The sequence below is a fragment of the Enoplosus armatus genome, chromosome 7, assembly GCF_043641665.1.
Source record: "Enoplosus armatus isolate fEnoArm2 chromosome 7, fEnoArm2.hap1, whole genome shotgun sequence".
In the NCBI taxonomy this organism is placed as follows: domain Eukaryota; kingdom Metazoa; phylum Chordata; class Actinopteri; order Centrarchiformes; family Enoplosidae; genus Enoplosus; species Enoplosus armatus.
In genome coordinates, this window is record NC_092186.1 from 21,213,083 (window position 1) to 21,229,721 (window position 16,639).

Consider the following 16,639-nt stretch of genomic DNA (forward strand, 5'->3'; position numbering starts at 1 on the left):
GTTTATGTCTTAGAAGCAAAGAAGTACTCTAGCATCCATTACAATCCTTCCAGGCAGCCACACTGCCTGTCCAAACATTATTATCATCATCTCCACAGCACAGAGAAATACCCGGGAAGCATGAACAGAGTTCAGAAGAAGAGCGGGAACCACGGCCCAGTATTAAACCACAAGAGCCATCAAACTGCACCCCCCCCCCCCCGCTTTGACTATTCCCTGCCAATAACACTGACTCGCTACTTTGAAATGTGATGTGTACACAGTACAAGTCTGGCTGCTTGGACAAATGCACGTCCCACTGTGTGTTCACGTCCACAAGTGTGTGTGTGTGTGTGTGTGTGTGTGTGTGTGTTTACTGAATCCTTGTTTGCCCAAACGCCACCTTGCATCATCAGGTTGTGAGTCTACCTGTGTATGTAAGTGAGAGCCTGCCATCAGTGTGTGTGTGTGTGTGTGTGTGTGTGTGTGTGTGTGTGTGTGTGTGTGTGTGTGTGTGTGTGTGTGTGTGTGTGACAGATGTGGGCAGCTGTATGTTTGCCCTCTGAGAGGAGGTGAGGAATATCACGGCCCTCCTCCAAACCGCCTGCTCTCCCGCTCTGCTCAGATCTAACCGCTGTTTATATGATCCGACTCTTGGAGACAAGCTGATGTCATCAATAATATTTTCTACTGGAGCTTCGGTATCATACATGTTACAGTAAGCGCTTGTCTGTGAATGCGCAATACCAGTCCTCTTACTCACGCCTCACGGCCATATCAGCAGTCTGTCGGTGGAGATTAAAAAAAGCTTGTTATTGCTTGTTGTGGAGACCAGGCTCTAGTGAAAACGAAGGTTTCTGTTTTCCACACAGAGAACAAGCGAGCTGAGGGGGTTGCGGTCACGGCTCTAGACTTTTGTTTGACTCGTTCACATATGCTCTTAATTGCATCCCACCGTCTATCTTCTCCCTCTGTGTACACGAAGATGATGAAGATGAAGCCAGTGCAGAGAATTATCTGATTAGAAATGATGAAAGATTATATTTGTTGGACAGGTGTTTTGCATTGAGGCATATTATCTGTTGTATCAATTGAAGGTGTGTTGAAACCCACAGGATATATGTGAAAGAAATTTCGTTTTTAAGGGAGTCAACTAAATCAATGAAGATGTTTTGGCTCAGTTTGGAGACCAGGATGTTGATATTAAGATACTCCCAAGATGTTTGAGAGCCGGCACTAATGGCTGTCAGTAGACAGACACACAGTAACAGACAAAACGTGATGGGAGGAGTGTTGGTGACGATCTGTCTGTTCACCTGTCTCACACTTCAGAGTAAATTGGCTCCACATTATTGGATGAAATTCAGTACCGATATTCATCGTTCCGAACAGACCTAATGACTTTGGTCAACCACTAACTTTTTTTTTTAATCTAGCGCCACCAATGTAGCATCAGCAGATCAAAATTTCCATTTGTCAGTTTGTGACCGTATACCTCTACTGTATAACTAATGACTCCAGCCTTAGCTGTGTTGTGAGATAAATGCTACATTTACTGCATGCAAACATGATAAAAGTAGCACACCACCATTCAAAATCCTGTTATACTGCCATGCAAATACACGTTGACATCCCAGATAGCAAAACAGGATAAAATCAAATCAGGCAGAAATATTGAATCTACATTAATGCCTGGCTCTGAAACCCAATTGAAAGCGCTCGTTATGCTTGTATGTATGTAATCTGGAGACCAATTCCTCCACGAATCAATAAATCATTTAGTCTATAAAATGTCAGAAAATAGTGACAAGTCACATTTCCCCAGAGTCCTTGTTGTGCCCTTGTTTTGTCCAGAAAACTTGCAAATCCTCACACTGAAGAAGCTGCACGTTTTGGGGCATTTCTGCTCAAAAAATTGCTTAAATGATTAATCAAACATAGTTGCTGATTCATTTTCTGTGGATTGACTAATCCACTTATCGATTAATCGCTGCATCTCTAATGGAAATACTCTGTTGAACCTCTTCAACGTCAGTCCTGGAGGCAGAGATACAGAGATACAGAGGGAAAGTGGGAGACTGTTAGCAGATGTAGAATGTATATTCTAATTTAAGTAGAACCATTTCCCTTTTTGTCATTTCAGGACAATCTATTTGGGTTAGCTTGAATCTCATTTATAAATTCCAAACAAAGTCATTCACATTCATCAGTTTCCTTTTATTCTGACAGCTCAGCCCTGATAGGAAGAGTTACACAAGTACCTTGAAACTGATGTGCTCTTCTGTCCTTTTCTCCTTTCCAGGAATTTGGTGTTTTTGTCTTTTCTTTGTAGTTGGTGATTGATGAGTTGGCGGCCGCTCAGACCCTCAGAGGGAGAGAATGGTAGGGAGGGACGTGTAAGCCTATTTGAACACTGGAAATGTGTTGCATAAGAGCTTACCTCTTTACCACACAGTGATGGACAGACACGCTTATATGTCAGTGCCACTCCTGTACTCTCTTTGTCCTTTTTCCAGCTCTCTGTTAGTCTTGCTCTTATTGGTGGTTTGGGGCTTTGCTTTATTCATTTTAGTAGTTGCATTAGATTATTTGTTGTCAATAAGGTGATGGTACCGCATGCGTGTGATCAAAGAGAGTGCGAGAAAGTGTCTCTTGTGTTTAAGTTTCTTGTTGGCACCTCAGTTGTTGTGATTTACTAAATCGGGTTGCCCCAATAAAAGTTAAGAAATGTCTTGGCTAGTTAAAACTTAAGTAATGTGTAAATCTTTTGAATGATCCAAAGAAAAACATGAAGTTGCTGTAACATCACGAGCCGTAACAGAACTTACAAAATAACTAAGGTTTAAGGGGCGGAACAATATATTAAACTTAAACTTAAATCTTTGTTTCGTCCATATCTGCACATGCAGTTTAGACTGAGAGGATTTAACCTAACTGGCATCATTTGGTTATTTATTATAACGTTTTTTGGAATTGTTTCGTAATGTTTGTAAGTTAATTGAGATCCGGGGGAAAAACAAAACAAAAAGACATCCAACATGGTAAGAAACATGAGCAGTCAGACGATCATATGGGTTTTAAACAACCCACTGAGTTAGTCAAACTTATCTGGAAAACAAAGACCAATGATAAAATTGTTACCTAAAGTGACCATAAACAGCGATCATAGTTTACAGACTTTGTGGCTTTGACCTACCGTACTTGCTGCAGTTTAATGAGGGATTGTTACTGACATTACGAGTGCGCTCACTTTCGGTTTTACCTCACACTAAAGTGTTTTAGACGAATGTTATGTTAGCTAAACTGTTATTTACAGCCTGCCTGATTGTCTGACAGCTCAGACAACTGCTTGTTGTCTTGGACTTACTTATACCACTGTGTTCCTAGATCGTACAAATGACTTTGGTGACTAGGATGTTAGAACCAACTGGTACATACATTATCTCTGCACGTGTGCGTATGTTATGCATGTTGCTACAAACAGGGTTGTATTTGTGTGTGTCAACAGCCGTGTCGTCTCAAATAAGATATAGAAAGGTGCCAGCTGATGGCCATGACTTGTCTAGCATTAGGTCACATTACAGCGTCCCCCTGCCTTCAAACTCTCAAGTGTCAGTCAGGTGCCCTGAGAGGGTTAAAGAGGGTTGGAGCTTTCCATACAGAGTGACTGACATCTTGAGGGTTTTTCAGAATAGCTGGCACAGCCATGGGATCTACTGGGGTCTCACGAAACAAGAGGAAGGAATATATTGCCAAAAAAGAAATCGCTTTGTGTCTCTCTGTCTCCAAAGCATTTCGTAAAAGTCAGGCATACGCTTCTCTTGTGTTAGTGGTGAGTTCATGATTTTATTGAAAGTAATCCCAGCGTTGAGACGCGTCCAGAAACGGCCCGGCCTGGCCCCTGCTCTACAAGTCTCCAGTGTCATAAAAAAGCTGCAGTGCCAAGTATTTACCCTACTCAAAGCTCTCTATACCCGTTGGCACACACTCCCGCGGCTCCCGGCCAAGGGAGATCCAGAGCTGGGTTTTGGGAAAAGACCCACTTGCTTGTCTGGAGGTGTGTGTGTGTGTGTGTGCTTGTATATGTAGAGGCTTGATGAAAGGGTTGGTTGAGACATTACTGTGTTATCAGTTATTCCACTTCAAATTTGATTCTGCTCGTTGATGTTGTTCTTCATCAGTTCTCTACTAAGACAAAACACAAATACTAATTTCAAAATAGGATTAACATCATTCTTCATTCTAGTCTGATAGAACACCTTTTTGTCAACTTTTTCCCAAAATTGTTTTGGCCCTGAAATGCCAGGTCTGTTGCATTTTCCAGCGTGTAAACAAACCTTCCAGCAGTGTCTCTGTGTCCTCTCAGTGAGATTGGTTGACTAAACTCGAGGCCAACAAGCAACGTAAAGAGCACAAATGTCAGTTCAGGTCATGACTTTTATAAAAACCAGATCATAGTCGCTGATTATATTCGACTTCCTGCCTTTGTTTATACCTGCTCCAACAAATTAAACTGTCAGAAGAAAAGTGCTGTAATCGTCCTTCACGTGAAATTAAAATAGATTTATGTTAGCACTTCAGCATCAGCATCTTAATGGGGTAATTTTGGGGTAGCTAATTTTTAAACATGTCGTTAGTTTGTCACAAATGCTTTACCATGTGTGATGCAATAGCTACCTTGTTTTGACTCCAGGTATAAACTTTTTTTCAGTACAGTTAGATTTTTCTCACTCTCCTGAAAGCAAACAGACTTTTGTCTGCAGTCACCCACGGCTCCATCCAATTATGTCATCCTCACTTATCCCACAATGTAAGTCAAGAAGATGTAAGAGCACACAGTCTGAGGGATCCAAGTTGCCATCACCAGATTTGCCCTCAAATTAGCCATAATTTGTTCTTATTGTCATTATTTTTTCATTATGTGTAAGTGATTTAAGTTTTGCTTGTTTGTTTTGCTAGTTAGTTCATCTTGACCCTGTGTTTCTCTGACATTTGCAGTCACTTACTAAAGGAACTACACTTAGTGCCAATCCCACTGAATATATATGTGCCTGTATTGATTATTTTCACGATTAACTTGATTAATTACTTGGCCTACAAAATGTCTAAGAAACTGAAAAATGCTCATAACAGTGTCCTAAAGCCCAGTGTGACAACCTCGCATCTCACGTGATTTGTCCAACCAACAACCAAAACGCAAAACATTTAAACTCACAGCGTCATAAAAGAGAAAAAAAAATAGCAAATCTGTGTTTTTGAATACATTAATTAATCAACATGTGTCAGCTCTAAATACTGTAGATGTGTTTGAGTGTGTTCATTTGTAGGCAAGTCACTGAAAAGCAGGCATACTATTATGCCACCAACACACACATCACATCACGCAAAATCAGTGTCACTTCCCTCTTTCAGGAAAAGAGAATAGCTCTTCATAGACAGGAGTTTAATTGATGTCATTTTGGCTTTCTTCTTCCTTTTTCACTCATAAAAACTATTCACTTCTCGCTAATGGGACTTCTATTCCGTCGGATCAGTTCCATTTCGTTGTCCTGGATGTTGCTCCGCACCTTAGTAATATTTCTCTCTGTGTAAGCAAATATATAATGAAAACAAAAGACTTGCCAATCTGTCACTCGCCTTTATGACGACTGAAGGGCCAGCAAATGAATACCACGTGTTTTTGTGCGATTTCAGCCTGACATGACTCCACTCCTGTTGTTGTTTTGTTATTTTGTTTTACTGGAGTCCAATTCCACGTCGGGTTTTAGCTGCGGCCTGCCACAGAGAGAGAGAGAGCAGGTTCAGAAGGCTGGAAGCATGCACTCTGCAAGTATTTGAATTATGCCATTGACGTCAGCACAGTCATAAAGTAGACGGCTGCCCTTCCCCTGAAGTATTCCCTTGCCAGCAGGCCTGTTCAGCTCAGCACAGATGGATTCAAACGCTCTGTGCTCCACAGACCGGCTCTTTTGTTTGGGTATTTGGGAAGCATTTTCCCCTCCTCCTCCTCCTCCTCCAAAAAACCACCACCATCACTGCCCCCTCTTTGTGGAACAGGACAGAAAGCCGCCTTTTCAAAATAATTTCAACAATAAAATATCCCACTTCAATTAAAATCCTCCTGATTATTATCAACAAAGAAACAAAACATCCCAATCATGGCTTGTTTATCATTACTCTGCGGTAACGTGGCTGATTTTTTGGCAGAGATAGGATCCAGATATCTCTGAAACCACTGTTAGGCCATGAATGCCACATGCCTATTTAGTCGTTCCTTGGGGGGGGGGGTACTTGTATTTAATCTTGATTCAATCAGGAAGTTTAATTTAGCCAATATGGACAAACACAATCAATCTTGTTTTGCATGCTCACCAGGGCCAATAGTCTTTATTGGCTCAATTTGATTGTGTTATGTGGTCTGGGATACACACACAAACACACACACACATGTACACAGATACACTAACACACCATGCTTACCCATCAGAAGGAGGCATGCTGTGAGAGGTCATTTGAGGTTTGTCTCAGCTGGTCTTCATATGTTACTGGAGACACTGATCCTTCGTTGCACGCAAACCCCTTCGTCATAGAACCCCTCTGGTGCCTTTCCTCGCTCCACTCATCAAGTCTGCTGCGTCCCGACCTGGACCAGCCTGGCTTGGCTTCGTTTCAAGGCCTGCACACTAAATACACTCAAGATAATGTTAATAAGACAGCCATGTTTTTCTTGACAGCAGTTCAACAACAGCTGGAAGAGTGTTGGGACCGAGATGATTTCTTGCTTGGCCTCCATAAAATTGTTATTCAGATATCAGAGCCAAGACACAGAGGAAGCATGACACATGAACCGAGCCTGTCTAGTTGCACGTCAGCCCACTGAGGTTGTTTACTTCCTCATTATTGGAATTAAAACCTGTAAAAGTGATCTGAGCCCTGGTTTAGAAAGGTCTTAGAAGCTGCTGGGCCTTCCATGTTTTCAACACTGAACTGATCGCACCTACAGAGCAACATTTGGGAAGCCTAAATACCTGATTTGTCTCACTTTTAATGACAACAGGGACCACTTGAATTTAACAAAGGCTGGTTTTATGCTACTTCTTTCAACCAAACACTAAATGTAATGATCTTACTACCTAGGATGGCAGCTTTCTGTATCCATGAGGGACTCCTTGTTGGTATCTCCTTGGGCAAAACTGTTCTGTGTGTCTGAGGCGCCGCTCCTCCACCCCCCTCGGCTCTTTTGACCCTTCTCGTGACATGTGTATGACATGAGAGTAAATCACTGTGTCTCAAGGGAACATGTGAGGTAACGTGTTCCATCTAGCAATCAAGTACTCGAAACTGCTAAAATGACATAATTCGTACGTTACTTTCTGTGGCAAGCTAAGACCTCATCCTCTCAAGGGGCATAACAAATCACCTTATTACTGCACAATTGTATCCCATTGATTCATCTTAAATATCCCTAAGCCCTCTCTCTCTCCTCCAGCTGCATGCTGTCCCATTCTGATTATGCTAAAGTTTTCCTGACGGTTTTAGAAAGATGTCCTCACCCCTGACATCAGACCCACCCCTGCAACAGTAAGCCTCTGTAATCGGAACTCTAGACGCTACTTTGAAACCTAAAGAAAGAAAAAAAAAGCAGCACCAACAGCGACAGAAGTTTGGCTAACCGGGTTCATGGCTCCTCTGATCCATGCTAATCAACCCGAGGGGTAAATGCCAGTCAGCGTGACAATGAGGCCCATTCAGCCCAGTCAGTAGTGTTGCTCCCAATGTGGGAGTTCAGCTCAGGTAACACAGACAAAGCCTGGCCTGTTGCTGTGTGTTTGTGTGTGTGTTTCTACGTGTACACATGTTTGAGTATATAGAGGCTGAGTGCAAGAGAGCGAGAGACACTGGTGAGAAGGAGTGAATGGGGAGGGGGGGGGGGAGACGACATGTGAGAGTTTATGAGAGCAGGAGTCAAAACAGATGGAGAGAGTGAGGGAGAGTGCAGCTCAAGGACAGGACGGTGTTATACTCACAGGTCCTCTGAGTCGCTGATAGGACGGACAAACAGCCTCATTGACGTCTGTCGGTTTTATCAGAGGGAGCGAGAGAGTTGCAGAAACCAAACATTGAAGATTTTTTACACCGGAACATGATGACCAGTCAGATAGCAGTGAACGCTGCATGTAAGACTGAGGCAGACGCCTCGTGCCTCAGTGAGCCTTCAGGCCCTGTGATGTCAGACCGTCTCTGAGCTCAGTTCACTCCTCACGTTCTCCTCCCACATGCGTAAACCGCTCTGTATCTCTCTGTGTGGGAATAAATGTGTAAATCATGTGTATGCGTACAAGAAGTATCCGCAGTCTAATGTGCGAGGCATGAGTTGGTGGGACAAAAATGGATATGGTTTTTCTCCAGCCATTTCAAACGAGATAAGCCGATCACAGTTCAAATTAGACACAATAGGCCTCTGTGTTGCTCAGGAGTTACTGAAGCCCAATCTGGACTGGATTAATATCGGGTACTAAAATATTGCTACTCAGTAACTAAACGCATTATTACGCATTGCATTTTAGTCATTGCTGAATTACAGGAAGTTGTCTGCAAAATTCACAGTGTCACAAGATTTTCCAAGAAATATTACACAGAAGTCAGATTCTTCATCCTCAGTCACAGGAACAGGACTGCTCTTTGTGTTCAATTAATTAGTCAGTGGGCACAACATGAATCTGCAACCATTTTGGTAAACAATTAATCGTTTATGTCATATTTTTTCAATAATTAATTGGTTCTACTCTTTCAATGTTTAGAATTTTCTGCTTTTCTGTGTTTTTTTTTCTGTAAGCTGAATATCTAATATATCTTTGGACAAATCATGTGAAGATAATTAATCTATAATGAAAATAATAATGAAATATAATGAAAATGTCTTAATGGGACTTAAATTAAGACCAACAAGTACGCCAAAACACAGCAGCTATTTGGGACTGAAATTAATACTGGGGGAGAAAAATCACAACCTGAGAACTTTCAGTTTTCTCACTCCACCTGGGTTTAGACAGTTTGATTAACACGGCAGAGACTTTTACACTGTTATTCCAAGGATTCTGCAAGGGATCTGGTATCACGGTCCACCCTTTGGGAGTTGTTGTGTGCTACTCGGATTTATAACTTTCCGTGTTGCTTTCCCACTGAGTTCTATGGTAAAACAGACAGGAATGTGTACATGTGTATGTTACAGGGAGGACAGGGAACTCTGTGTCCAAGCAGAGTGGGGGGGTAAAAGCAAGCAATAACCATGAGGGGGTCTAACAGACACAGACGCACGCACATGCATGGTTGTTAGATGTGACCCAGTCAAAGCAGAGGTTTGTTAGAGGTTTTGTGGTCAGAACTGACTTTATTGCAGTATAAATGTAAGCAGAAGAGCCACAAGTCAGACTGGAAGTCGCATGAATGTGAATCTGCTTGATTGTTATTCTACCAAGTCAAATTGCAGCGTTCTACATGCCCCCTGTTGCTACACCAGATACAACAAGTTTAACAACACCAAGACCACAAGCTCACCTGCAAACAGACTGGCAAACATTTCCTGCTGCGTGCCCGTAAAAAAAGCTATTTCTGTCATCACAAGTTCAATTAATCTCCATTTTCAAATCTCATTTTTTTAAATGTATTTAACCTTAACGAATAGTTTGACATTTCTTTCTTGTTGAGTTAGACAAAGAAGTTGTTTAAAACGCACACAAACAGAAATGTCAAGTTGTTGTTTTCTTTTTGTGTTTGGATAAAACATGTGAAATACAATATGTTAATAATTAGTGAGCCTTATAGGTGCTGGTAGGCGTGTTTTATTTAAAACTTGAAACAGGGCCTGGCTAGCTGTTTCCCATCTCTGTCTTTGCGTTAGGGACAGACAGCAAATATACAAACGTGCAGCTTAGACATAACACAGACAAGTATGGAAACACGTACTTGAAGCAGTTCTGCTCAAGCTTAATCGCCACATTGCAACACATCAGAATTCTCAATCTGTGAGTCAGGGTCCAAAATGTGTCACAGTGCTGCTTCTGGAGGGCCACCACATGAAAAAGGCACCAGTGTGTGTTTACCGATACTGCATCTCAGAGCGATACATTTACCCATTAAGGCTCCATTGAAGTGGTGGTGAGGCGTGTGCAAATCCTCCATTGCAACAAAATGTCCAGTCATTATTTCTCTCCCTTCTGTTTATAATTCACAACCACAGGGCAACAAAATCCTGATGCCATCTCTAAAAACAGTATTTGTATTACGCCTCCCTGTAAATCAGATAAATGAACTCTAGCGAAACACGGACTCATGTCATTTTGTCATTTTGTCACTTCTCAGAAGCCGACTCACACAAGTGTTACAATCAACACACGTTTCAGGGCCACGTAACATGTTCTTCAGACCACAAACTCCACCACCACCCTTCTCCCCTCTTTTCACAATACTTGTCAATGATGGATTTTGCAATGCCGAGCAGCACTGCAACAGCCCACTCTTTGATAGGAAGTGTTGTGTAACCCCCCGTTTCAGATCAGCTCGATCTCTGTTTCTTGTAAAGCAAGTGATGCCACTAAAGAATGGATTCCTCTCTCTCTGTGTCTCTCTCGTTCAGCAACCTGACACTGCTGCCAATCGGACCTACGTCAAAGTTTGATTTCTTTTTATGTGTGTGGTCTGTTTACGCCACTTCACTGGAAATGTGGCACGTCACCCATTCAAAACCCAAATGTTTACATGACGACTGCTCGGTCAATAAATTAAAAGCGGAAATTAGTATGGGGGGGGGGGGGGGGGGGGGGGGGTTGTCCCCTTCTGACCTCTTATCCTGTTTGTTTATGAGTGTGTGTGTGTGTGTGTGTGTGTGTGTGTGTGTGTGTGTGTGTGTGTGTGCGTGCGTGTGCGCATGTGAGAGTGCCTGCAGGTAATCTCCGCTGATGATTTAACCTCCACAATGCCAAATAGATTTTGGCTGCTGATAATGCGCTGCAGCCCTCCTGCTCTGTTGCATCTAGCATCACATCACAGGAAACTGACTCCATCCCCATGAGAGGATGACAGATGCAGCTGTCTCACTCACACACACACACACACACACACACACACACACAGCTTCAACTCCCCAGCTCTGACATCCCCTGGGCACATTTGTCCTTAAATAATCTGATAGCAACATATGCCATGCCCTGTATATGCAGTAGGCTTTGGGTGTGTGTGTGTGTGTGTATGTGTGCACTCGCTGCTGCTGCAAAGAAGAAGACCATAAAGTCCCGTGTCAATAAATCGACAGATGTTTGAGAGACGAGGAAGAGCGATTGACAGAGAACGAGAGCAACAGCAACACATTTAGGAGCGCCATGAAAATGGGGGAATTTAAAAACAGTAAAAGTATTCCCTGAAATAAAACAAATATTGGAGGACTTCGAAATAGTTGGAAATAGAAAAAAAAATATGTGCCATCTTGGCTCAACCTGAAAGACAATCAAAGAACCATGGATGGAAACAATAAGAGGAACACCTGTGCAATACTGCAAACACAGCTCATTCAACACATAGTTAAGTATTGTAGATTAATCCTGGTTTTTTTTGTCCATCTTGTACATATTCACAGTCATATTCACAGAAAAATATGTATATTCATTTTTTTTTATGTTATTACAAAAGATTTTCAGATTGTTCGTTGTTTTTTTTTTCTTTTTGTACATGCTGGTACTGTTAACTTTGTGTAGGAAACACTGTATCTTAACATGCCAGTGAGGCTTACTGAACTGAACTAAACTGAATATTGAATCGAGAGAGAGAGAGAGAGACAGAGACGGAGAGACAGAGACAGAGACGGAGAGAGCTGATGTCCTTTCCCTCCTTGCCTCCCTCGGCTGGAAAGTACATGTTTGTGTGTGAGTGCAGTAATGTGACATTTAAGTTGGTGTATATGTACAGTACACTGGTGTGTGTGTGTGTGTGTGTGTGTGTCTGACTGGACTGTACATGTGTATCTGTGTGTTTTCCTGTCTGCTCCTGTGGGACAGACACTGTAGGTCTGAGCGCTGATCAGAAAGGTCCTTGTGTCGGGGTGGAGGCGGTGGAAATCCCCTCTTACATCGTGGTGTTAGTGTGTGTGTGTGTGTGTGTGTGTGTGTGTGTGTGTGTGTGTGTGTGTGTGCGTTTTAGTAGACATTTGGCTTTTGTGTGCTGTTTCCCTTCGTCCATCTGTGGCCACGAGAGTACGCAGTGCAGCCTGCTGTAACTAAAGAAATTGCTGGTATGCAGCTAACATGCATGCTTCTTCTCTTAAAACTAGTGAGAATATAAAAGTATGTTTGTTGGTTATAATCAGAGAGTTTGTAACTGTCATTCCTAAACACACGTCTTCTTTTATAAGCAGAAACATTGTGTGGATTATGCACAGGAAGTGTTGCAAGCCATAAAGCAACAGTATGAAAGCAATCTGCCTCTGGAATACAAAGCTGTAAGTTTAAAGAAAATAATGATATGCTTGGTAACAAAATTGTTTTTAACAATTAAAAGTATATAGATTAGCTAGGATAAAAAACAGACACACAAAAAAACAAAGAATCGAGGCAGAAATTCCTCATTGTGGTTTTCCAGCACCACAATCTAATTTGGCTCAGAAAGTTTTTGAGACAAATCTTTATCGTTTTTATTACCCTTTACGGGCATTTCTATTGTTTCAATAATTTTGTCTATAATACAACTTGTCTCACCCTTTAACCCTGCTGATGTTTACACATTGTCAGACTCTAGGATCCAGTCCGCTGCATTATCCTGTTCCCTTGTGCTCAATTAAACGAAAAAGACAAATCCACTTTAGTTTCCTTCTCTGCCTCACAGCAAGTTTATGTGTCAAGTTGCAACTGAAAACACTCACACAGCTAAAAATTAGTTTTTTTTTTATTTTATTTTCTATTTTCCATCACTCAGTTACAATTAAGGTGAACTCAGGAAGAGTGGCACGTGTTCATGTCTTGCACTGATTTCGGTTGAATATAAACAGGGACAGGGTTGTGTTTACTTTATGGCCATTTACGTCCCATTTTCCTCTGCAGGTAAGTATTTAAGACATTGACATTAGATTGGATGGTTGCTGTAACCATCATAATAGTATTGAGAAATACCAGAGTCAATGTCCAATGCCTCAATGCTCAGCACATAAATCTTTGTTTTTTTATTTGACTGGTGGTAAGCACTGGGGTAAACACTGGTATTGGCTTTGCTTGCCAGCAGGGCAGGGATCAGAGTGAAACTGTTATACAAGCGTCACAGTTAAGTGGCTCTGGCAACTACCTAGAGAATGGATTTAGTATGTGGGGACCCACAAGAAGTTGGCCCCGTGACCAGTTTGAGGTCCTGTCTCACTAAACCAGATTTTAAGGCTTTGTACCCATTTTTGTGTGTTTTTGAAATCAAAGCCATGAACGTGGCTAAGAGCTTGAGCAATCATTCCAGCAATTCAGTTTAAGCCCGGATACAGCCTCACTTCAACACACATCAGTATGTGTGCACCTTTTGTTGATCACATCAGCACCCCCCTGCCCTGAACTGTAACCCAGTCAAGTTTTGTAAAAACATTTGAATTAATTCATTTTATGAAGTCATTTTTGAGAAGTTTTTCTGTCAATCTAGTATGGCGACTGGTTCTAAATGCTACAGTGGAAGGAGAGGAATTATACGCGCGTCACGTAGGTGCAAGGCTATCAGGAAACAGTGCCAGCACCTGCACACTTACTCTATACCACAGAAGTTTAGTAATGACGTTTCAATCCTACTTTGATCTTCAACACATCAGAATGTTTGAAAAATGGAAACCACACCTGTATTTATACATCATGCACACCAATAGGCTGACGAGCTCTGTGACGGCAGGTGTGGTTAACCATCCAAACCGCCCAGGGTGACAAACATCCAAAAACAGTTCAATGGAGCACAAAGAGAATGGTACATAGAGAAAAACAGCATTACAAAAGCCATACTTCAACATATCAAACACACATCTTTTATATAAACATTAGATCAGATTCATCATTTCATATATATGAGTCTGCTTCACCTATGTTCAAAAATATATTGTATTACGTTTTTTTACTTTTACTTCTGAAACCCTGAACACTCGAAAAAAAACTCCCCCAACTTTACTCTAATAATAATTCTTCCCCATAAGTACAGAATGACAAAAACAACCTCACCATTCACACCTACCATTAAAAGTGTTGTTAGAATTATTTTATATCATTACTGCACAGGCTAACAATGTGGTTGTGTCATGATCTATTTTAAAGGATGACAATCATAGGAGGTCGACAGTAATCATAAACATGTCCACGCTGTAGGTTATTATACGACTTATCTGACACTTTCTGTCTACGCAGAGTTTAAAAGTTCAAATGAGACAACCGTTACGGGGAAAAGGACCTTTGTGCGCTCCTCAAAAACACAAACCGCCTCAAAAGTGTTGAGGATACACAGAAGACGAAGAGACATCTCGAATGAGTGTAAGCCCTTTTCACATCAGACGCTCGTGGAGTCAAACTAAACACACACACACACTCCCTCTCTTTCTCTCACTCCCCTCATCAGAGTGAGGGAAGGCTGTGGGCAGAGAGCCAGGTGCCTCTCATGTTTGGGAGAGCAAACAGGCTCGTGTCTTTGATGGCAAGGAGATCAGAGCAGGGGACACATTCTACGTGGCCACGCTAAGGTCGCCGCAGTGCACACCCTGCTGCCATGTTGTGCTCCGCAGCTAGGAGACCCGGAGTATACACAATGCAGGGGCAGCAGACAAGTGTGTGTGTGTGTGTGTGTGTGTGTGCGTCAGTCCAGCCCCACCAACCACCTCATCACACACCCCCTCTGCTTTCCACCAAGGCCTCACTGCAACCTTGACGTACAGTTGTAGTTGTCTGAAAAACAGTTCGACCACAGGAACAGGGTTGGAATACTGACTCTTAGTTCGTACAGGAATATTACGGCAGTGGTTACAACACACAACAACATTTCAGTTTTAAAGGAAAATGCCCTCACTTAATTGATAATCATGCTTACTGTAACACAAAAGGTTTCGACGAGTGTAAAATAAGGTTGCTGTGGCTCATCTTCCTGACAGATATTAGAGACTTGGACTTTTGTTTACTCTTTTATTAGAATCCATCTTTGTTTACATTTTACTGACTTTTTTTTTTATCCTGGCTTAAATACACTGGTTTTAGCCTGACATTTTGTCACACTCCTTTGATTTTATTCAGTAGGATTAGGTTATGTTTAAATGTTATGTCTATGTTTCTATGTTGCACTACAGTCACTTTATGGTGCATTTGTTTGCAGGGAAAGTGCCACACAAATAGTTATACATGATTTTAATTCATATTTAACATGGAGCTGAAATGATGAATCAATGAATCCATTAGTTGATCAAAATCAGAAAATGAATCTGCAACTATTTTGATAATCCATTCTTTTTTTTCCCCCTTGCAAAAATGACCATTTTCTGACATTGTATTGACTTATCAGTTCATCAGCAGATTGACAAAATAATTGGCACATTAATCGATATTGGAAATAATCAGTAGTTGCAGCCCAATAACTAAGTTCAGTAACTGTGATACTGATACATGTATGATGATACACTTTTTAAAAAACAGAGTTACCAAATGCTTTCCATTTGAAGAAAAGACAGAAAATGAGCCAATACAACAAAGAACAGCACAAGGCATGAGCACACCACAGCATACACTCACTGACTGTTGCCAAACTTTACTGAAATATTGTTCAGTTCTGGTAAAATTAATACCCAAACCAGTTCCTGTAATTTTGTCTCCAGGCTGCATTTGGGTTTGTTTTGTGGTTGTCTTTACATCTGGTTTCCTGCTCTCGGGGGCTGACTTTAAGTAAATGAGCCAAGCACCTCAGATTGGGGGGTCGAGGGGGGGGCCTGACAGGCACATGCACACAGAGCGAAAAGTTGAGTGCGTGACAGAGCGAGCTACAGTAGCTTAGCTCTACTCTGCTGACAGCTGCGAGTCCCAGCAGCTCACCACAGCTACACCTCCTTATGATGAAGGAGCGCTGCAGCCGGGTGCCACCTCTCGCCGTCCCCCCTCCTCAGCAGCAGCAGCAGCAGCAGCAGCAGGCGACCTGAGCGGGACCCGTGGGTGGATGTTGCCTGGGAGTGGCTGGGCAGCGCTCGGGCTCCATGTGCGCCTTCTGTTCTGACTGTGTGTCTCTGTGTGCCGGCTGCTTGTTGACAGATGAGGCGTACCAGAAGCTGGCCATGGAGACGATGGAGGAGTTGGACTGGTGTCTGGACCAACTGGAGACCATCCAGACCTACCGCTCTGTCAGCGACATGGCCTCCAACAAGGTAGGAGGAGAGAGGCTGCATCTTTTTCTCATATTTTTTCATGCTGTTCCATCATTTGTGCAGAAAATATTCAGGGGCAGAAGACTAAAGGTGCCTTTATTTTGTTTCAATCAATGTTCCATTTATTGCAGAAAAGGCTTTGCTCTTTGAGGGAGCTCTCAAATCTGAGCAGCAAGGGACTCTAAGCACTAATCCTCCAGCATAATAAACACATGAACGACAGTATAGACCCCAGAGATACTGTCGATGTAAACATACATGGAC

At 42.2% G+C, this 16,639-nt stretch overlaps 1 protein-coding gene across 1 annotated transcript in view; it reads left to right on the plus strand.

Annotated features, from left to right (window-relative positions):
• Positions 1-16,639, plus strand: part of pde4ba (phosphodiesterase 4B, cAMP-specific a) — a 115,934-nt gene that overhangs the window by 81,492 nt on the left and 17,803 nt on the right. Inside the window, exon 7 of the mRNA XM_070908242.1 lies at positions 16,263-16,375. Coding sequence (XP_070764343.1) covers positions 16,263-16,375 — 113 coding nt within the window. The remainder of the gene's footprint in view (positions 1-16,262; positions 16,376-16,639) is intronic.